General features: G+C 43.9%; 2 protein-coding genes across 2 annotated transcripts; both read right to left on the bottom strand.

Moving 5' to 3' along the window:
- Positions 1 to 299: 299 nt before the first annotated feature.
- LOC141611251 (protein LATERAL BRANCHING OXIDOREDUCTASE 1-like) lies at positions 300 to 2,037 on the bottom strand. The gene is made up of 2 exons (XM_074429752.1): positions 1,409 to 2,037; positions 300 to 1,066 (listed from the first exon to the last, which is right to left on the bottom strand). Exons 1-2 carry the CDS (start codon positions 1,882 to 1,884, stop codon positions 478 to 480), a joined length of 1,065 nt encoding a protein of 354 aa, XP_074285853.1. The 5' UTR covers positions 1,885 to 2,037; the 3' UTR covers positions 300 to 477.
- Positions 2,038 to 2,661: 624 nt separating this feature from the next.
- Positions 2,662 to 9,695, bottom strand: LOC141611250 (uncharacterized). Its single transcript, XM_074429750.1, has 9 exons — positions 9,370 to 9,695; positions 7,767 to 7,961; positions 7,302 to 7,399; positions 5,327 to 5,408; positions 5,017 to 5,220; positions 4,679 to 4,935; positions 3,861 to 3,951; positions 3,542 to 3,758; positions 2,662 to 3,281 (listed from the first exon to the last, which is right to left on the bottom strand). Exons 1-9 carry the CDS (start codon positions 9,562 to 9,564, stop codon positions 3,070 to 3,072), a joined length of 1,551 nt encoding a protein of 516 aa, XP_074285851.1. The 5' UTR covers positions 9,565 to 9,695; the 3' UTR covers positions 2,662 to 3,069.
- Positions 9,696 to 24,085: the final 14,390 nt, after the last annotated feature.

Here is a 24,085-nt window from a genome sequence, read left to right as displayed (position 1 = left end):
AAATGATCGTGATGGGGGAATACTTGCTAAATACTACCCTGCCTACAAAAAAACTAGTTTCAAAGGTTTCAGAAAGTGCAGGTAAACCAAGCCTAAACAGATAAAGGTAATGTTCAATTTACTCTGTACAGTTCATGAGCTTCACAATGTTGATTCTTCGGTTTCCAACACGCCTACGCCTTACTGATCTTTTTTGTTGGTATATTAATATGCCTACTCGTCTATAATCTCCTGGTTGTGACTTCTGCAGTTGTTTTCGGCTGAGCCTAATGCAATTGCAAATCTGTATGAAGATGTAAGCAACTATGTAACGGAACAGTTTGACCATTTAATTATTTGACTATCTCATTCTCATAGAGACTAATAGTACTTAGATTACTACACTGGTGATATAAAACAAGAACTATTTACAGGCGCGGGGATGGTTGGTTGTTGCATTCAACCACAAGCATACAGAGACAGTACTAGTGCCCAGCATTAATCAGTAATCTTGAAGTGAGAAATCTGAATGTTTTCAACATGAAGCTTCTTGAAATTGCTTTTCTTCCTGGTAGCGAAAAACTCCCCCCAGTTGTATTCTTTGTATTTAGCGGGACTAAGGTCGTTGATCAGGCCTTGCAGAGGCTTCACCGTGACATAGTGTGCAGGGTTGAAAAAATACGGGATAGATAATCTATCCTTGTTGGAATTAACCATGACTCGGTGCTCTACACTCTCGTACTTATCATTGCTCCAAACCTGAATAATGTCACCGACATTGATAATGTAGGCGCCTGGAGTGGGCTTGACACTGACCCATTCATCATCTGACTTCCGCCTGACTTGAAGGCCCCCGACAGCATCTTGGTGAAGGATGGTCAAGGCTCCTGCGTCCTTGTGTCGTCCAACACCCAGAGCCAGATGAGGACTAGGACACGGTGGGTAGTGGTTCAGCCGGATAAAGCTCCCATGATCTTTGAAATACTCGTCCAAGCTATCTGCTGCGAGTCCTAAGCTCAGTGCTATCAGCTCCAATATCTTAAACCCGAGTTTCTCCACTGCTCTTGCGTAATCCTGTGCTGCCTCCCTGCTTATTACAATGTTTTTGTTAAAATACTTAGGGATATTCTCTCGTGTGCCCTTAAACGTTTTCGTTTTCTAAGATGTACCCCTCTTTTCTTGTAGAAGGCGGTGAATTTTTTTTTCAAATTCAAGGCCTTGCCGAGATAATTGGTTTGAAAAAAAAAAATTACCGTTTTCTGAACTTGTAACAAGAATTATTGTCGGTCAAAGTTTTTTTTTGAAAAACGAGGGGCACATCTTATAAAACGAAAAAGTTCAGAGGTACACGAGAGAATATACCTTAAATTTTCTTGCTGGCAATGAATCGGCCTAAACAGCTAAACTGTTTAGGCCATAAGAGCTATACCTTAATTCAGAGGGATGTTCCGGCCAACGACTTACGACTTGCTTTGGTTCAGGTTCATCAGGCGAAACAGAAAAGACAGTAGGATCTCTTACTGTAAAGTCGAAAACTTCTTTCCAGTCTCTAACATTCTTAGTATGCTCAGTATCATAATAACCCATTGGACTAACTTCGTCTCGACTCACCTTTCTCTTCTCTTCTATGGACAAACCAAAGAATTCACGAGCAGCTAGCTCGAGTTTCTCCAGTTTGTCCAAAGGAACACCATGATGTACCACTTGGAAGAATCCCCATTTCTGACAGGCATCGCCTATCTCGGCTATAAGACTAGCTACGTCCCCAAGAGCAGGGACGTCAGATATGTGATCAAGGGAGCTAACACTAGAAAGATCAATGGTTGGGATAGAGTCAGCTTCGGTTATAGTCGGTTTAGGCCTGTGCTCAATGGCCTGAATGAAGGCAGCATCCACTTCTCCCATTGTTGTTCCGAAACAGAACAGCTGGCAAATTGAAGATCACCGGTATTGGTGAGACGGTGACTGACAGGGTGAGTTGTGGAAGTATAACAAGGGAATGCTTCATTTATATGGGTAAGAAATGCAGTTAGTATTGCAGGTTCATTGAACATGGACAATTTTAGATTGATGTCTGTACATAGCTAATAGTTTGATAATTGAGATCAGTGATTACGTAACTGAAGTGCAATGCAAATAGACCACTAAAGTTACAACATCCGTTCAAATGACTACCGTTCAAATGACTACGTCTCAAACTCCCAATCATTCATTTACCGTAAAAAAAAAGTAAACAAGTGACTGGGACCAAGGGAGTAATTCATTATGTCAAATAAGAAATAGGAAATAGGAAATTGGAACAGGAAAATTAGTTACCGTGATCTTTAAGCCTAGTGTCGAGAGTCCCGACTCCCGAGACGTAAGAGATACATTCTCAAAAAAGCATAGCTACAATGTAGCCCGGGGTACTGCAATATCTTGTATGAACATTTCCTTCAAAATTCATATTGAAGCATATATTGACTAAAAATAACAAAAAAATTCGGGTAAATATCAGATGGGAATGATTAATTATACTGAATCTAGTTCAGCGCAAAAATATAAATGATTCAATATTGATTTATGTTTTGCAAATATAGGATTTTAGAAGTTTGGAAAAAAAAAAATGTCCATACAAAAGTGGAAGTTCTGAAGAAGTTTTCATAAAGGTAAGAATTTTGAAAAAGCCGTAAACAAAAGGTATGCACGACTTAAATCTTTAATATATATGCTCTTGTGAAATTACACGCATGAAAATCAGTTATAGACTCCAGAATACGTCTACGTATTCAAAACAGTAACATTTTGCTTCGAAAGCTGAATTCCCAAATTCTTAAGCTAAAACAAGATGAAAAGATCAAACCCTGACTCTAGTGGCTAACTATTAACGTCTCTATGTTCAGAGAGCAAAGGAAGTCACCGACTCACCATTACAAGACTTTAAACATGTACTCGAGTGTATACTGATGGCCCTTCTTTCTCCGAGACTTAATTCTAGCGATCAGTACATAATGACTTTAACGTAGTCCATCCCAATATAGAACTAAAAAAGGGTATAATGGAAGGCCCGTGTTATGAGTCTGTTTACAAATGAGGTAGTCGACCATCTTTTTAGGTGGAAGGCATGGCGGTGGACAAAACAACAAAGCACAAAAATTGAAGGGCATCTTGAATTTTGCCAATAGCTGTAGTCTGAGCTGTGCGAAGATGTCCAGCATATGCACTAGCTTTCTCTTGTATCGACTTCTCTGGAGGAGCTTCTGGAGTATCGGCTGTTAAGCTTTTCACGGCAGCTAAGTATGCTTCACTGACTTCAGATATACCTGATCCATCAGAAGCAACTCTGTAACGCTCATCGAGAATCTTTCGACATTGAAGAATAGGATAAAGCAAGTCACAAGAAACAATACAAGAGTATGAGATAATATACTCCTTAGTTGGACATAACACACACATGGCAGGGGCCGGTATATCCAAGAAATGCCAATCACCATCAATGTATTCTACCAATCCCATACAGACGCTATTTTGTAGCCTTGGATGACATTTATACCAGGGTATTACCGCAATAGCAAAATCTTACCAGTAATAAAGCTGTTAGAAACAGCTTCCATGCTCTCCGACATTGACTGAGCTTTCAATCTGATAATTTTTGCTTTTTCAAGAGAATCCTCGGGCCATTTGATTTTGATAATTTCCTCGTCGCCATCATCTCCTTGACTCTTGCTTGCGGTAGATGTTATGGATTTCCCAAACAGAAACAGTTGAGACACGGCAAAACAGCAAATCTCTGACAGTCTCTGCAGAAATTAATGGAGTGTTGTAATTTGATAGAGAGCTATAAGACAAATAGGAATTCATGACCGAAAACATTCAAAAGAAGATGCAAGTTATTCTCTCACATGAACCCCTTCAGAATGCAGAGAATCCAATCTGCCAGTAGTCCTTTGGATAATGTCATTTGCAGCTAACCCAGCTAGGGCACTTGTGAAACTGGACAGATGGTATACAGCATCATAGGTTGCACAAATAATGAAATGCTTTATAGCATAAAGTAGTCATAAACAATTTTACATACTCCGAGAATCATCATCAACTAAAAATCAAGTATCTAGAATAATGCCATAACAATTTACCAAGCATCTTTAAGTGAAATTTATCAGATCATAGATTCATTTTTAATATTGAAGCATCAAATCTACAAGACTCCACAGAATCTATAGGACATTATTACTTCACATTGTCCGTACTACTTAAAAATCAAGTCCATAAAAGTAATGGCAAAAATAATCACCTTGCACCTTTATGTGAAAATTATATTTATGTGATGTTGAAGTACCTAATCTACAGGACCTCACAATATTTATAGAACATTAAAGTCCACGCTTAGACCATGACACTAAACAGAAAGATTATCAAAAAGAATCATCAGCATTCATTGTTAATGAATGAAAATCTGCTTCCAACCTCGTCAAGGCGGTATATAAATTTACATTGTTCAGATAACATACTAATCAACCTCTCCAATAATCAAACACCATTAATTGAATATGAGGATTTTCAAAGACATGACGCAGCAAATAAAGAATGTAGTGGCCTAGTGGGACATGATGAGATACTGGATAATCCATGAGCTAAGTTCAGTATATAAGAGCATGATTGACTCCTAACCAAATAAGATTCCTTTAGGCAATAAAGATAACCATACTAATTTACTTACCCGGCAGCCATGTCAGCAGCCTTACCAACGCTCAACTCATGTAAGCTCTTCAATTCATTGTCACTCCCTTCACCTCCAATTTCTGTTTTCTTACCTTTGTCAGAGACAGTATCAGTTTCATGAGTTTCGGCATTCAAATCAAGAATTTGATGAACTTGTTTCACCAATCCGTCATAAAAGGACTTCTGCTCTGATGACAACTTGGCTTTTCTTCTGTTAAAGAGTAGTGTATAATGGCTAGCCAATGCCTCCAATTCCTGAAAGACGGAAGAAAACAGCTTTTAAAACCATTTCTTAAGCATCAAACTGGACCAAATTCTATACACATGAATACCTACCTCTAATTGTTCAGGACCTCCATATATGTAGAAACATCGATCAAATGTCATTTCTTCATACAGCTGGTCCTCGTTACCTTGATGATCAGCTCCATCTGAATTCTTATCAACATCAATCCCACTCTCGGCTAGCAACAAGTCCATCGTCTCCTTGCCAACATTTTCAAGAGCTTGTATCCCTTTAAAGGTAAAAGCTTTGCCAGTCTAGCATATTGAACACAGGGTAGTTATAGTAACATTTCTGAACATCTGAACAAATTAATGACGTGTGTGTGTGTGTGTGTGTGTGTGGACAATAAGCAACACTGACCTCTAACAAAGAGGGTGCAATGGGGCCAGTTGTGCCTCCTTGTTGAACAGATTCGGCTATATTGGCAGCAGAATGCTCAAGCCTACATAACATGACATGCCAATATATCATCCTCATTGTTAGGCGCTATACAACCTTCACCGATTTTCCAAAACTGTTAGAACTCAGAAAAGGAAACAGCATGAATGCATGTAACACAAGCTATAAAACACAATGGATTCTTCAGCATAAGAAAACTACCTTAATACCCAAAAGCCAAAACTGAACGTCTAAATGATATTCAAAAATAGTGTGTTCCACCATTTTGTATATGAGCATAAAATAATTAATAAACCTCTGAAAATTTTTACTGCATAAAATTTAGGATTATTTCATGGGAATAATCCATCCTATGGGTGCTCTGCAAATAACACTCCATCCTATCAGTAATTCCAATTAAATCCATCTTATCTCCCTTTCTTCCCATAACACTCTCGGAAGACGGGCAACCTGAAGAACATGTCACCCAATGACACTAACAACTACAAGTAGACTGTTTTGAGACAATCAACACCAAACCCCAACCACCGTCAACCACCACCCCACCATCATCGTCGACGGCCGCCGGAGACCTGACCCACACCTCAAACACGACTCGCCTACATCAACATTGTCACCTTTCAGTCTTTCACCACCAATTGAAACAACCGTCCGCAACCCCATCATTCACACTCACCTTCTGCCGTCGAACTCCAATAATCGTGCATCACCCATCTACTAGCCTTTCCTCTGATTCGACCACCGTGGTTCAGGATGCTCCTCGCCAATCCGCCACCACCTACTTAAATCGATCAAGCCGAGCCTTGCAACACCATTGCTTCTCGCCGCAACCGACATCAATTCGAACCCATTTCATTCGCATTATTCCAGCACCCAGTAGCCACCATAGTTACAACCCAAATCGACCAACCCGGATGCAGCTCACAACTTGGGTTCAACCTCTTAGAAAATCACTTCAACCTTCATTAGATCAATTCCTAAATCACCCTATTCAATTCACTAACACCAGCTCAACTTGCATCAAATTCGAACCAAATTAAGCCCAGAATTCCAAAGGAAATCCAAATTTTAATTTGATTCACATAATATTTTAAAAAGAATTGGTGCTCTCTGCTCTCCGGCAACTCGTCGGAGTTCAGCGGAGGTGTGGTGGTGTTTTAGACGGTGGTGATTTTGGAGGTTGTTGAGTGGTGGTGATGGGCGAATGGGAGTTGTGATGGTGGGGAAGGAGAATCTGGAAATGGGGAAGAAGAAGAAGATTGGTTATAAAAAGGAGGAAGTGAGTGGTGATGACCTAATGTAACCGGTCAAAAAATTGGGAAAGTTTTTTTTGGGAAGAAAGGGGATATGATGGATTTAATTGGAATTACTGATAGAATAGAGTGTTATTTGCAGGGCACCCATACGATGGATTACTCCCATAAAATAATCCTAAAATTTATTTAAAATTATGTATCTCAACAAAAGATGACGCTAAAACGGAACATGTCCAACCAGCCCTAAGCTTGAGCTCAAGCTTACCGCACAACTTGGTGAACTACATCTGTAGTCAAATATTATCCAATCGGGGAAGAGGGGTAAATGGTTTGAGTATGCCACATCTTCTAGTTGACAGTAGGCATACTTAAGGAGTAAGACCTTGGCCATGGTGTCCTGGTGGTAATGAAATAACATTTTGTGCATTCAATAAGGACAACTAGACAAGGTCAAAGGGAAACAGTTACTGAATGGAGAAGACACCTATCTAATATGATGACCAAAATAAGAAATCCATCATATCTTCTTGACTAAAGTAACTTTTCCCAAACAAGCAAAAAAAAATACTGCTATGATATTGACAATTAAGCATCTTACAAAATTCCAGATGCCCTGGTAAATAACATCTGAAATTCTGCGAATATATAGGTGGGAGCTACAGTCCAGCATGCAAACATACTTTTGAATGATGTCGGAGCCACCTTTTAGTGCACTTCCTAGTGCTTTCCAAGCTCCTGAGGCAATATTTTCCACTGAATTATCAAAAACTTTCAGACCCTGCAAGAGCAAGATAGGGCTACGTTCATTATGCCATATCTAAGGAAAGAAAAAAATGAAGAATGCACTAAGAAAACAAATTAACTATTCAAACTGCTTATTATGTAGAAATTACCAAACACTAACATAAATGTTCGCCTTTAATGGAAAGGTATGTCATCATGTGAAAAGCAAAATTGTATTGAACACTTCAATGGAGGAACGAAAAGCTCTAGCTAATCACATAACGCAAATAAATTGTGTGCTTCTAAATGCCAAATTTTGTAGCGGATCAATGAAAGCACCAAAAAAAATTATGCATATGAGCCTTATCCACACTTTAGACCAATATTATTTAAAATGCAATCATTTTCTTTCATAATCTTGCCTGACTAAGAAAGGTATCTTCACTAGCTTTTTCCAACTTATCCAGGGCAGATTTCATCTTTTCCTCCTCGTGGCCATCTTGCCCTTCTGTAGGAGAATCGTCAACTCCATCTTCCTCTTTAGAGGACTCTGAATCCTCAGCAACATTGTCTATATCAGCAATACTCTTTGCTGCAGTCTGCGCGACAGCCACAGCCTACACCCAGCAAAGAAAAAAATTGTGAACTTTATGCAACAAAAGGACACCAGAGAACTTCAATGGTATCATGGGAAAATACGTGGGTGCAGCATAAGCCTAAATCAGAACTTAACAAAGAGCTAACCCATAAATTTTTTTATCAGCAAAACTTAACCAACTCCTACCAGGAATAAACCTAGTATACAATCCATCTCTCTATGATAGAACTAGCTTAATACCACGGCAAACATTTGTTTTTCTGACGGTTTTTAAGGCGCAATAAAGAAGCAGCACAACATTAAGTAAACATAACTCATTGTCTGTTCCATACTAACCAACTACCAATGACACTAAGCACTGGCTGAGGATAAGGGCAAAATATACGTATCAGACATATACACCGTGCTGCAAACAAATTGGAAAAAATCAACGACATAATAGCTTGTCTTGAGGGCAGCACATCAGAGGAGACCTAGTTTGTGCACTCATTAGTCCATCAAATAATGATTCTGCCGTATTCACTTAAAAAGTCACGACCATCAAGTACAATCGGTAAGCCAGTTAGCACTGCTACCAGAACAAGCACTATAACTTTCACTGAATTACCTACTCATAAAGACTCTAAACTAACATTCAAATTACTCCCCTAAGAAATTACAAATCAAATTCTCCGAATACTACAATCTCGCAATATGTAACAGTTTCAATAAGAAACCCTTAGTTGAGTAACAATTATCAAGCAAACAATAGCAACAAAAACAAATAGTCGGTACCAAACTTACCTGCTACCAGAACAAACACAATAACTCTCACTAAAATTACATTTACATTAACACTCAAATTACAATAGAAATTACAAATCAAATACTCCAATTTCCACTATCGCACAATAACGAAACAGTTTTAATCAGAAACCCTAGATTAAGTGACAATCAATATCAAGCTATCAACAACAATGAAAACAAATACTCAGTATCACTGATTTTAAGTATTCACGATGCCTCTACATCAACAATCAAAGTACTTCCCTGAGAGATAACAAATCAAATTCTCTGGACTGCGAAAAGCCGACAATCGCAGGCTAACAAATACAGTTTGACTCAGAAATCCCTAGGTTAACAAAGAATCAATCACAATTTATCAACAGCAACTTAAACAAATATTCGGTATCAAACTAACACTGCTACCAGAACATTCACAGTAACTTTCACTGAATGACCTATTCGCAATGCCTCTACATACACATTCAAATTACTTCCCTAACAAATCACAAATCAAATTCTCCGGCTTCAATCGCACAACAATCAAAACAATTCGAATCAAAAACCCTAGGTTAACTAACATTATAACAATCAAAATCAAATCATCAACAACAAAGAATGAAAACAACAAATTATATCAAAAGCAGCGAGAAGAGTAGTATTACATTGCGTGAGATCTCTTCCGCAGCTTTCTGAAGATCGGAGAGGTACGACAATGGCGAAAATCCCCAACCTCCCCATCCTCCGCCTCCTCCGCCACTGTCACCGCCGTCAACGGCGGTGGTGGCGCCGACGTCCGGTGATGTAATTGGCTCATTTTCAGCATTAATTGATTTGGTATTACTGGATTGTTCCTCCATCTTCAATGAATGTAAAATGATGTGATATTATTACGCCATTTTCATGAGATAATTTCTGGTTTTTTCGTTGTTGTTGAGAACTAGTTGCAGTAATTCTTACGCCAAGCAGTGTGGGTTAAGACGTTAATGTACTTCCTCCATTCAACTCCACTCTACCACTTTACTTTTTCACGTTTGCCAACGCGTGTTTTACACGGTAAATATCGTTAGTTACGTCTTTGCAAAAATTATAAAAGTTAGATATTTTTAATGTCTTTAAAAAATTTAATCAAACAAGATCCCACATGAATATATTTTCACTTATTTATTGAGAGAAAATTAAAGTTGAATGTTAAATTATAAATAGTGTAGAAAATAGAAATAGGTAGAGTGGAGTTGAATGGAGGAAGTATGATTTATTTCTGTTGGTTCAATTGGTCTCTCCTGTAACTGTCACAAATTGTGACGGTTTCAAATGTGATTATTTTATGATAAATGTTGTTTATCAAATAATGGTCACATCTTCTTATAAAAATGGTTATATTTGAGTTCGTCACAATTTGTTACGAAAAAAAATCCGTCACAAATGAGAATTTGATGTTGAAGGATTAAGTGGGAAAGTAGCAAATTGCCCCTAAAGGTTTGGGCGAATGGGCGTAGGTGTAATTTGCTCCAAACGTTTGCACTGTGTGTAAATCAACGCGAGTTTAAAATACCGACAATTTTATGTCTACTACCAGTCTACCACCCACCTAACCACCATAAAACACCGTGCAATAATTAACTTCTCTTTTGACCACCGTGAATTAGAAATTTCACCATTATCTTTCTCTTTTTTTGCCCATAATGCTTGGTTCTGATTTAAGTAATTCGTCTATGTGGCCTAAATCCCACGAAAATGCCTTGCTCCGAGATCTTTTGCAAGAAGGCAAGTACAACCGCATTTTTTGCTGCCCATACTGATCTTTCATGAATCAAAAATTCATGTTTTTTTTTTTTTGGTAACGAGGAACATCTCTCAGGCAAGGGCGATACACCTTTGAGAGACCAAACCCTTGATTTTTCAATTTCTTGTATCTTTCCACTCTACACCTCATAAATTTGTTCTGCAACTCCTCTTATTTTGCAAGCACAATTTCATCAATTTATCGAATAAAACTACCCAACTTCTCTTTCTTTTTTGGACATTCTTCAATTGGCTTGTGAGTGGAGGATAATGTTTGATGATGGTTGGTACTAGAGGTAAAATTGTCGTTTTTTAAAAATTGGGTCAATTTGTACATAGTCTCGAACGTTTGGGAGGTAAATTGCACATATGAAAACGTTTGAGAGATAATTGCACCTACACCTAAAAGTTTGGGGGCAATTTGCTACTTTTTCTAGGGATTAATATCTAAAATGTTGAAGATTAGGTTAATTACTTTCATATTTTACCACTGCTCATATGGCTAACGTGGTCAAACTCTCGACATATGAACATGCAGTCGAAGACACATGAGAACAAGAGCGTATTAACCACTGTCTCTCGCAAAGCCCGAACATAGACCAAAATAAAATCCCATAAGGATTGACATTGATTCATTTCGAATAGTTTGTGATTAATATTTGATGGGGCATATTCTGCACCGCTGACCAAGTCAACATATTGAGCAAGGTCAAGGATATCCACAGCAAAGTCAACGACTTAGACAGCTTAGCCGATGCGGTCCATCGGCCTGCCACCTGGGTCTCGGCCTGGCAACCAGCCAGCCAGGACACATATCCGCGTACTCATATCCAAGACCCTCGGCCGGCCTGCCATAGGCCCATCGGCCGAGGGTAGAACGGTCTTTCCACCTGCTAGCCACTTGGCTACTACGTGACAAAAGGTGAAAGCCTATAAATACTCCTCAACCTTCATTGAGGAAAGGATTCACACTCTAATCTAAGAATTACTATTCATCTGGTAATATCTCCCTCATCTCTCTACAATACGCATTTAGCCAAGTAACAACTTATCCCTCTAAGTTTACTGACTTGAGCGTCGGAGTGAGTATGCTTGGCACAAAGCCAAGCCCTCAGTTCGTTCAGTGTTGCAGGAGAGGCCGAGAGGAGCGATAAAGACAAGAGGGACTCAACTCAAGACATCATTCTACGAGCCACGGGTGGTAACGATACTTGCTCTGGAATTACACCCGGAACAATTGGCGCCGTCTGTGGGAAAAAGACACTAGAAGCTAGTCACATTCATTCCCAAACAAAAAAATATAAAAACAAAAAAAAACCCACCCCAAAAGCTAAGAAGATGTCGAAACAACCAGAGAAGGTGTTGGTGGAAAACAAATTCTACCAAGACGACACATTCCACAACTCAGAAATCGGGCAGTCCCCCACCGGCCGTATCACTGATACGATGAACGGGACGCCAAAGGAGCAAGATACACCGCTGCCCACCGACCAGGTCACCATCATGGGACATGTGGTTGATGTAGCAAAACTGAAGATGCTCCTGGACCTAATTGGGAGTACGCCGGCTCACACTGTCACGCCGACAAGAGCGGCGGAAACCGTACAGGAGGCCAGGGCCCAAAACGTGACCCCAAGAAACTTGAACGGAGCATTAGGAGAAGCCGACCCTGTCAAGACACCGGGGAAGCCCAAAGTGGTCGTGGTGGACCTAAGTCCTTCTCGCACTCGTGAGAAGACTGCGTCGCCGCGGCACGAACGAGGCACACCCCGGACGAGCGAAAGAAGCCCAACTCGCCAGAGTTGGAGAAGGAGCCCGACTCACCAGAGTCGGAGAAGAAGTCCATCTCGCTACGAGGAGAGAAGCCGGACTAGGAATGCGAGGAGCCGATCGCCGCGCGTCGTTCGACATATGGTCAGACAACCCCTCAGTGCCTATGTCCTTGAAATCACCGTGCTAACCAAGCTGAAGCTGCTGGCGCTCACATACAAAGGAGATAGTGATCCAACCGACCACGCCGAGGCTTTCGAGTCTTACATGTCGGTATGGGAGCAGCCCGATGAGGTCTGGTGCCGAGTTTTCCCAACAACTTTGCACGGGATGGCTCAAAATTGGTACAAGGGACTTCCCGACGGCTCGGTATACTATTACGTCGACCTAAGGGACGCCTTTTTAGCCCAGTACTCTTGCAATAAGAGGAAGGCCGTAGAGACATCGGATCTCCTAACTATCAGACAGGAGGGCGGCGAGTCTTTGCGAAGCTACGTGAAGAGGTTCGACGCCAAGGTTCAACAGATCCGGGAGATTAATCCCGAATTAGCAGCCTTCGCACTGATGAAAGGCCTCCCAAGGGGAGCCTTAAAAAACGAGTTCATCAAGTGCGGCGGCCTAACCCTGGACGCCGCCAGAAAGTTGGCTGATCAGGCCATTAAGGTGGAGGACTACCACAACACCTGGGTAGGCCCCAGCGAGGCCGAACACTCAGAAAAGAAGAGCCACCGGGAGGACAACCCGGATGAAAAACGCCGTGACAAAAATAGGTCGCGGTCTGACCAGTCTGCCAGGAAACAGCACTCGGCGGGCACCGGGGGGAGTTCGGCACCGTACTACCGAAAGCAGTACAATAATCACACCCCCCTGGTAGTACCTGCCGCCGAGGTTTTCGCCCTGAGCAAAAACGAAGGACAAAAGTGGGAAAGGCCTCCTAGGGCGAGGAGTGATGGTGACACAAGCCAGTACTGTGAGTACCACGGCCACACCGGCCATTTAACAAATGACTGCCGGCATTTAAAGAATGCCATTGAAGATCTGATCCGAATGGGGAGTCTCGGCAAATACGTAGCCGGGGGCCAAAAAACTGATGCCGACGAGTCAAATAAGAAATCCGTTTTTGAACGGGTAGTAGTCAATGTCGTCATCGGGGACAACGAGAACGGTGGGTTCGCTCATGGGCACAAACGACATCTGAATGAACTATATCAGGCCATCAACTTTGTGCCCAACACAGCAACTCCCGCTTCCAACATCCCCGACATGACCATTGGGAAGAAAGACTACGAGGGAGTCATCGCTCCTCACAGCGACCCCCTTGTGGTCCACCTGAACGTAGCCAACCACTTGGTGAAGAGATGCCTGATTGATACGGGCGCCTACACAAACATTATGTACAGAGAATGCTTCTTCAGCCTCGGTCTGAAGGTCGAAGACTTGAGCCCCTACACCAAACCGTTGTACAGTTTTTCTGGGGCCGGCCTGGTACCCCTGGGATCAGTCAAGCTGCCAGTAATGTTCGGCGAGGGAAGTGCAGCCAAGAATGTCATGTCCGAGTTCGTGGTTATAGACGGCTCGTCTGCTTACAATGTTCTCATTGGCCGGGTCACTTTGAGCGAAGCCGACGCTGTGATATCCATCCGGGCCCTCACATTGATGTATGTCTCGGACCGGGGGGAAGCGCATAAGCTCGCCACGAAGAACGAGGAGGATCCCGGCGTATGGGAGGTTTACACTAACGGCCCTTCCACGACGGATAGCTCGAGGGCCAGCATTGTTATTATTAGCCCAAACGGAGACGTGTTTGAGCACGCCTTGAAGCTTACCTCCTTGGCCTCAAACAACGAATCCAAGTACGAGGCAGTGATAACCGGAGTCGAGCTAGCTAAAGCCGCCGGGGCGGAGCATGTCGTGGTGAAAACGGATTCGCTCTTAGTGACCAACCAGATCAAGGGAGAGTACGAGGCTCGGGACTATAGGACGATAAGGTATCTAGAGAGGTTGAAAGCTAGCGCTTCAAAATTGAAATCCTTCCAGATACAGCACATTCCCAGGTCCGAGAACGACCGAACCATCAGCATGGTTGAAGGAGCCGAGACCGAGGAAGTGGAGATTGATCCAGCCGCACCGAATCGCTTTCGGTGTCAACTCGGAACCAAAATTCAGTGGTCGACCTCCTGGACCTGCCGAGGAAAAATAAAGACGTCTTCGCCTACTCGGCGGCCGAGATGCAGTGTGAGCCGGGAGGTGATCGTACACAAGCTGAACGTACTCCCCACCGCTCGCCCGGTCAACCAAAGGATGAGAAACTCCTCAGCTGAGAAGGATGAGGCCATCAAGGCCGAGGTAGACAAATTACTAGCGGCCGGCTTTGTCATGCCTTGCACCTATCCTGAGTGGTTAGCTAATGTTGTCATGGTGAAGAAGTCATCTGGGGCATGGAGGATGTGTGTAGATTTTACCAATCTTAATAAAGCGTACCCCAAGGATTGCTATCCCTTGCCTCGAATAGATAGTTTAATCGACGCCACGGCAGGCTACACGATGTTGAGCCTGCTGGACGCCTTCTCAGGGTATCATCGGGTATTCATGGCCGAGGAAGACATGCCTAAATGCGCATTTATAACCGCTAACGGCACATACATGTACAAAATGATGCCGTTTGGTTTGAAGAACGCCGGTGCAACGTATACAAGATTGGTGGACAAAGTGTTCCAAAATAAAAAAGGGCGAAATATTGAGGCTTACGTCGACGATGCTATTGTGAAAAGCAAGTCTGACAGCGAGCACCTGGCCGATTTACACGAGACGTTTTGTTCACTAAGGAAATACAAGATGAAGCTCAACCCAATGAAATGCAACTTCGGTTTCCGGGCAGGTAAATTCCTAGGTGTACTTGTCGGTGCGAGGCATAGATGCCAATCCGGACAAAGTCCGAGCAATCCTAGACCTGCCGGAACCAAGGAATCGAAAAGAGGTTATGATCTTTGACCGGGAGAATGGCGGCTCTCGCCCGTTTCATCTCTCGGTCAACCGACAAGAGCACCCCATTTTTCAAAGTATTAAAAGGGAATAAAGACTTGGTGGGGGGAGGAACAGAGCACGCCTTTCAAGCAATCGAAAGCTCATCTTCGACTCTCCCAACTCGTCCGTGCCGGTCCGGGGGAGACGCTATACCTATATATAGCAGATTACCTCGGCCACGGTCGATCTTTGTGATCATCGAGAGAAGAAGACAAACAAAGAACACCCAATCTACTTTGTCACCATACGCGCGCCCGCCGAGAGAAATTACCCACTAATTGAAAAAGCAGCTTTCGCCGTCGTCATTGCCGCGAGGAAGTTAAAACCCTACTTCGACGCACACCCCGTGACGGTCCTAACCGATCAGCCGTTGGAGAAAGCTTTGGAAAAATTCGAACAATCCGGTAGGCTCATCAAATGGGCAGTAGAACTTTCTGGCTTCGGCATTCAGTACAAACCAAGGCCTTCGATAAAGGGGCAAGCGCTTGCAGATTTCCTGGCCGAATGCACATATCAGGAAGAGCCAAACACAGGTGTATGGGAGGTTTACACCGACGGCTCCTCCACGACGAACAGCTCAGGAGCCGGCATCCTTATCATCAGCCCAAACGGGGACGAGTTTGAGTATGCCTTGAAATTCACCTTCTCGGCCTCGAACAACGAATCCGAATACGAGGCGGTGGTAACCGGAGTCGAGCTAGCTAGGGGCTGCGGAGAGAACACACATTGTCAAGACAGACTCACTGTTGGTTACTAACCAAATCAGAGGGGAGTTCGAGGCTCGGGACGACGGAATGGTAAGGTACCTAGAAAGGGTAAAAGCCGACATAGCGAAATTGAAATCTTTCCAAATCCAATGCGTTCCCAGATCTGAGAACAACCGGGCCGACGCTCTCTCAAAACTTGCCAGCTCAACCATCAAGAATGTCACCGAACCGTCTTTGGTAGATATCAGGAATGCAAAGAGCATCACCGAGATCGTCGGCATGGTGGGCAACACAGAGACCGAGACAACGTGGATGACTCCGATAATGAAATACAAACTTACAAGTGAGTTGCCGGAGGACCGCAATCTATCGGCCAAGATAAAAAGGATCGCCGCCAGGTACTTGGTGTTCGAAGGGGAACTGTACAGAAGATCCGTAATAAGACCACTATTGAAGTGTATCGGTCCAGCCGACGCAGAGCCGAGCATCGACAGAGATTCACGAAGGTATCTCGTGGACACCACATGGGGGCAAGAACACTAGCCCACAAAGCTCTCCGAGCCGGCTACTTTTGGCCCACCATGCTTCAAGATTCCAGAACAAAGACCAAGAAGTGCACGAACCGTCGATGCATTCCCGTGATACACGCTCCCTCCCGGACCTACAACCGGTGCTTAGTCCCCTTCCTTTCACACAGTGGGGGATGGACATGCTAGGGCCGTTCCCAACGGCCTCCGGAGGAAGGAAGTTCTTGATCGTCGCCGTTGATTACTTCACCAAATGGGTTGAAGCGTAGCGATGCACCGACAAAGACCACAGGCCGTCGAAAGGTAACTGGGAAAATGTTATAACTCGTTTCGGATTACCCCAAGTTATGGTATTTGACCACGGCCGAGAGTTTTGGAGTGACACGATAATGAATCGGTTAGAAGAGCTTGGCATCAAGTTTGCATACTCCTCCGTTTGTCACCCACAGAGCAACGGGCAAAGGAGGCGACCAACAAAACAATCCTCAACGGTTTGAAGAAGACAGTTGAAGACCTTAAGGGAAGGTGGGCCGATGAACTACCCGGTGTCCTGTGGTCCCTTCGGACCACGGAGAAAGAAGCAACGGGATACACCCCCTTCCACTTAGTCTACGGTTGCCCGGCGATCCCGCTTAATTGAAGCGGCGGTGCCAACATTCAGAACGGCTACCTTTAACCCGGTCGAAAACGAGGAAGGCCTGAGAGCCTCCCTAGACCTAGTCGAAGAAAGCCGAGATACAGCACGCCTCAACTTGGCGGTATATCAAAACCGGATGAAAAGAGCCTACAACCGAAGAGTCCACAAAAGGGACTTAAAAGTGGGAGACCTAGTCCTAAGGAAGTCGGCCGCCACCAACAAAGAAAATATTCATGGTAAACTGACGGCCAACTGGGAGGGTCCCTACAAAGTGGTTGAAGAGATGAGGCCGGGTACATACCGGCTGACAGACATGGGGGGCGTGCTCTTGATGAGCCACTGGAACACTGACAACCTAAGAAAATACTTTGTATAAGCGACGGAGGTGTCCAAAACCATTGTCGGCACCCCGGCGCGTGTTTATATCTAATAAAGAAGCATCCAAGTTTTCCGTCGAACTCTATCCCCTCCGTGGTCGATACACTAGAAGAAACGTATACTCAGTGCAATTGAGACGCAAATCTAGCGATCAATATGCCTACACAGTTACGAACGCTATCGAGCCGTAACCCCGATTACCTCGGCCAAAACCGAGAGCGACGGGGACACATCGACCGGTACGCTAGAAGAAACGTATACTCAGTGCAATTGAGACGCAAATCTAGCGATCAATATGCCTACACAGTTACGAATGCTATCGAGCCGTAACCCCGATCACCTCGGCCAAAACCGAGAGCGACGGGGACACATCGACCGGTACGCTAGAAGAAACGTATACTCAGTGCAATTGAGACGCAAATCTAGCGATCAATATGCCTACACGATTCTTAACGCTATCGAGCCGTAACCCCAATTACCTCGGCCAAAACCGAGAGCGACGGGGACACATCGACCAAGACGCTAGAAGAAACGATACTCGGTGCAATTGAGACGCAAATCTAGCGATTAATATGCCTACACGATTTAACGCTATCGAGCCGTAACCCCGATTACCTCGGCCAAAACCGAGAGCAACGGGGACACATCGACCGTGACGCTAGAAGAAACGTATACTCGGTGCAATTGAGACGCAAATCTAGCGATCAACATGCCTACGATTAACGCTATCGAGCCGTAACCCCGATTACCTCGGCCAAAACCGAGAGCGACGGGGACACATCGACCGGTACGCTAGAAGAAACGTATACTCAGTGCAATTGATACGCAAATCTGGCGATTACCTCGGCCAAAGCCGAGAGCGACGGGAACACGTCGGTCGACACCCTAAAGACGTTAAACGCAGTTGGGATATGCACTCGAACTGTCTCGGTCATACCAAAGGTAAAAACGAGGGCACTCAACCAATAACGCAAGAAGGAAAGCGGGGGATTGTGATCAAAGCCCCGGCCAAGCCAAAGGCCAATAAGACGAACTTTATTGGAAACAATTACAAAGAGAGTACAGACGACGGCCGTCCCCATAGGGATAAGCCTAAACACAACCTACCAAGAGTTTTACAATAAAAACAAGGGAAAGAAAAGCAAAAGATTACAAACATATCATTTGAAGTGCCAAAAATGGCAGGGAGGAAAGGCTCAATAGTTGGCCCCCGAACAGCTGAAGCTATCCGAGATGTCGGGTGAGTCTGGTGACGACCGCCCGTCCCCCTATGCCTGTTGCTGCCCTCCGTCAGTAGCAGCAGCATTCTCAGTGGCCGGCTCAGAAGAGGGCTCGACGTTTTCAAGCAACTTTAGCCTCTCGCCCTCCTTCACCTTTGCATCATAGGCCGCCTTGGCCTCAGTTATCTGAGCTGCCTTCGCCGCCTCCGCCTTCTCCGCAGCCGCTGCTTCCGCGGCATCAGCCATCTCATCCAGAAGCTGGTCAAATTTATCCCACGGGAAGGAGCCGTCGGGGATGAGCTTTTTGATTGCCTCCCTGGTCGCCTCCTCGGCCTGGTCCCGGAATTGGGCGCACATTTTAGGGAGGAGATCATCTTGGAGCATTTCAATATCCTTCTCCTTTTGAGCAAGGGTGGCCCGCGTATCCCTGAGCGCCTCCGCCTGGTTATGGAACAGATTTTTCCACTCTTCCCTCTTGACAACCACGGCGTCGTAAGCGCCCTTATACCTGTCCCGCTCCTCCATCATCTTGGCAGTGGCGGCATCAGCGTCCTCAACTTTGGCCCTCTCGGCCCCTAGCTGCTTCTCAGCCCCCTCCACACGCTTCTTGGCAGCAAGGAGATCCAGTTTAGCCATCCTGGCTTCCCCCTTTGCAGCAGAGAGATCAAGCTTAAGCTTTGCAATCAGTGGCCCAGATTGGGCCATGGCCTTCTCCTGCTCCATGAGGTGGGAGCCGGCTAGACGGGTCCACTTCGCCAGCCTCTTATATATTCTCTCACCCTCCGCCACGAGCTCGGTGGAGGGAATCTTCTGAACCGACGAGTCAACGGTGACATTTCTATCACCCGTCTTCTCAGGCTGCTTCTCGAGCTGCCGCTCGCAAGAAGACATGCCGACCGACGGCGGATCTACAAAAATTTACACAGAGCATCCATGTCACCATGCATCGACACATCGAAAGTCTCGTCATCGGGATGTCCAACGAACCGGCTAAATCCGAACCACAAGTTAGATCCGTACAGTCTGGACCCGGGACCCTTAAGTGGAGGGGCGGGCCGAGCCCGTCTTCTCCTCGGCAACGGTGGAAGCAGACGGCGGATCTTTTCTCTTCTTCAGAGGAGAAGGGTCCTTAGCAACGGTAACCACCCCCTCAGTGATATTGACGACCTCCACATGCACGGGCTCCTTCTGAACCACTGGGGTCGAAGAGGGAGTTGGCCCAGACGCCGTCGCCAACCTGGTTCCTGCCTTCTTTGTTCTCTTCGGCACGCCTCCGAGAACACGTGCTTGGGCCGCCGCCTGGTCCAGTGACTTCAGCTGCTTCTCCATGAGCTCGTTAGGAGCCGGTCTACGATCACGCAAGTCAGCCGTAGGATGCCGGTGAACGACCCTCCTGTCCTTATCAAGCCCTAACCTCTCCAAGGTCCTCTCAGACAGTTCCTGGCCAAACCGGTCTGCAAGAAATCAAACAAAGGTCATATAAAAGAAGTAAAACAAAGCTCTGAAACAGGAGCATAACAGGCAAAGATGGGCCTCACACCGACCCCACTCACCCCGGGCCGAGGGCGGATGAGGCCGACGCAAAGAAAGCGGCTCATCCGAAGAATAATCCGAGTCTGGGGCAGCCAACCCTTCTCAAAGATCAAACAAGTGACGCCCGCTTCTCATCCGCAGTAAGAGGGACCAGCGAAGCGTCCATCTTAGCTTTACCCCGGGAGATACATTCCTCATACTCTTCCCGGTTCTCACACCGCAAGTAAACAGGGCTCTAGAAAGACCGAGGCAATGGGTAGTCCTCCGACACCTGAACATACACCCACCGCCGTTGCCAGTCCTTGCAAGAAGTAAGTTTGGACACGGAGACGAAGCCTGGCTCCGTCTGCACGCTGTACCACCCCACTTTACCGGCGATTGACGGTCGTAGATGATGAAGGTGGCGGAACAGGTTAACTGTCGGGACCTCCCTCTAAAGAGACAGAGCCACACAAAGCCGACTATCGTCCTCATGGCCAACGGATGCAACTGGGCCACTGCGACGTTCATAGCTTTGATAATGGCCATGACGTATTCATTCACAGGAAACCGGAGCCCATACTCCAGGTGCCTGATATACACGCCGATGTGACCCGGTGGAGGGCAACAGACCGCCTGACCCTCCTCGGGGATAACGATCTTGTACCCCTCACCGAAGGAGAAATGGCCTCCGAAAAAAGTAGCACCGGAACAGCTTGCGAATTTATTAGTCCAGACACGGTCAAGACCAGTTGTACAGGCCTCGCCATGATCCGGGATAAACGGCCTGACACCATCAGAAGGAGTCCTCTTGTCATCATCAGCATCATCACCCTCATCCTCCCCTTCCTCCAAAATTGGAGGATCAACTACGGGAGAAGGAGACCTAGGGCCCCCGAACCTTATCGGGATGGCTTCTAGTATCCCCCTCCTCGCCGAGACGCGACGGGGAACCCCCTTGAGAAGTGCTAGTCCCGTCGGCGAGAAGACATGATAGCAATGATTATTTAACAAAATAAGAAGTGAGGAAGTTTGTTTGTTTACCTGAAAACACTCGCCGGAGCAGCAACTCTAAAAATTAGAAGACAAAGAAGCCCTTGAAAGCTTAGAGAGAAGAAAATTTTGGAGAGAATGAAATTGATGGCCATTTTCACTTTAATAATCGCCCTATTTATAGGGGAAAGCCCATGTAGAAGGACCAATCGACAATGACCCATGAAGCGCCAAATAATCAAAAACAGACACGTGTCGGACATGCAACCATGGAAAGTCAATCGTCGCAACAGTCAAACGTCAATCAATGCAACAGTGACCAAGCGTCTTCAACACGCCCCTTCATATCTCTCTGCATATTCATCTTCCTCAACAAATTCCAAGGTATCTACTCTCCGCCGGCCACACGATCGACCAAGCTACGTAGCACCGGCCGGGGGCAATAAAAAACAACCGGCACTCTCAACCCTGGTCTCGGTCAGCGTCACTTTCTCTTCCACATCGGATGCCCTTATACATCCATGCGGATGGGGGATATATATGGTACGGCCTAATAAGAACCAGGCCGAGATAGAATAAGCCGATACAGAAAAGTTTCAGAAATTACGCAGAAATTACGCTCAGCATACATCGGAGCCCATACCACGGCATAGACTACGCTGGGGGCAAATTGATGGGGCATATTCTGCACCGCTGACCAAGTCAACATATTGAGCAAGGTCAAGGATATCCACAGCAAAGTCAACGACTTAGACAGCCTAGCCGATGCGGTCCATCGGCCTGCCACCTGGGTCTCGGCCTGGCAACCAGCCAGCCGGGACACATATCCGCGTACTCATATCCAAGACCCTCGGCCGGCCTGCCATAGGCCCATCGGCCGAGGGTAGAACGGTCTTTCCACCTGCTAGCCACTTGGCCACTTGGCCACTACGTGACAAAAGGTGAAAGCCTATAAATACTCCTCAACCTTCATTGAGGAAAGGATCCACACTCTAATCTAAGAATTACTATTCATCTGGTAATATCTCCCTCATCTCTCTACAATACGCATTTAGCCAAGTAACAACTTATCCCTCTAAGTTTACTGACTTGAGCGTCGGAGTGAGTACGCTTGGCACAAAGCCAAGCCCTCAGTTCGTTCAGTGTTGCAGGAGAGGCCGAGAGGAGCGATAAAGACAAGAGGGACTCAACTCAAGACATCATTCTACGAGCCACGGGTGGTAACGATACTTGCTCTGGAATTACACCCGGAACAATATTATCATCATCTATTTTAATTGGCAATCAAATAAATGTACAGTATAACCGACTGTACAAACAACACGTCAATAACATCACAAATTCACAGCTACAATATACCCAACAAAAAACAAAAGCACAACTACATGAAAAAAACGTAAATGACTCTTCTATTAATCATGTGAATAATAGTAATCACTAGGTAGTATCCCGCGCTTCGCGCGGCCTGTTTTAAAATTTTATTATTATAATTGAAGAAAAATAATATAATTCATATATAACCTTTAATATTTTTACCTATATATAAAAATAAATTAATTTTTTTTTTCTCAAATTTTATTTTTTTAGGTTTAAGTTCAGTATTTTAAAATAAAATACATATAATTTTAATTAAAACTAATACAAAGTTATAGTTAATTACGCATCATCAACGTTTTACAAAAAAAATTGTAACTGATCAAATACCACATTAATTAAAATAAAATTTATTCGAATAATGCAACAATCAACATTAAGGTATCAAATTATATCATTTCACGATACGTTATATTCCAAATCAGTTAAAATATTTGTTCAAAACGATGTGAATATAATTTTATGCAATTTTTAATTTTGTATGTGTAACGTTTGATACTTATGTATCAAACATATATGGCCCAAACTAAACTTATTCAAATGGTTTGGTTGTGTCTTACATGTGCAATGTGTCAAACATATCTATAAGAAATTTGCACCTTCTGTTTTTTTTTAACAACTATATATAACGATGTTTAAGAGTTTACCGTAAATAAAATAGGTTGAACTTTCTCAAATATCATTTTTATAATGTAACATATAAAATATTTAATTAAAAGTAATATCTAGTTAGTCATAACTAATGTTTTATTCTTGACGTATACATATTTAACTAAAGATATTAAAGGAAAATGTAATGTGTATTCTACTTTTTCATGTTGTTTATATAATAGGGTTTTTCTACATGATACCCTTGTATTTATTCGAATTCTACGTGATACCCCTCGCTTTTCAAAAATACCTGTGATACCCCTAAACATGATAAAAACATCATAAAATACCTAAAATGCTCTAATCCGCCTCTTTAAAATGTTTAATTTATACATTTTTTTATTGATTTTTTGGTAATATTTTGTCATGTCATTAACATAAACATCGTCTACTCAATTGTAAACATATTTTCTTTACAAAATCTAACATATTAAAAATGTGATTTTTAGTAGATTGGGTATTTTTAGAACTTAGGGATACCACTTATATTTTTAAAAATATAGGGGTACCACGTAGAATGCGAAGAAACACGGGGTACCACGTAGAAAACCCTATATAATATTATATTACTTAATAATCATTACTTTTCTTTTAATTATTCAAACTCACTCGTGATCCCTGTGTACATACATACTCGTTATCACAGTATTTAAACCTCTCAAAATTTTATATCTTTTCATTTTGTTGCAATATAATTTTTTCGTTCCCACACTATAAAAACTTATATCTTAGTAGTTTTTTTTTAAGTTTTGTTTTTAATTAATACAATGATTCTTCAAAATATATTTTTCTTAATAAAATTA

Source organism: Silene latifolia, chromosome 11, assembly GCF_048544455.1.
Source record: "Silene latifolia isolate original U9 population chromosome 11, ASM4854445v1, whole genome shotgun sequence".
Lineage (NCBI taxonomy): Eukaryota > Viridiplantae > Streptophyta > Magnoliopsida > Caryophyllales > Caryophyllaceae > Silene > Silene latifolia.
This window is presented reverse-complemented; position numbering and strand designations above follow the sequence as displayed.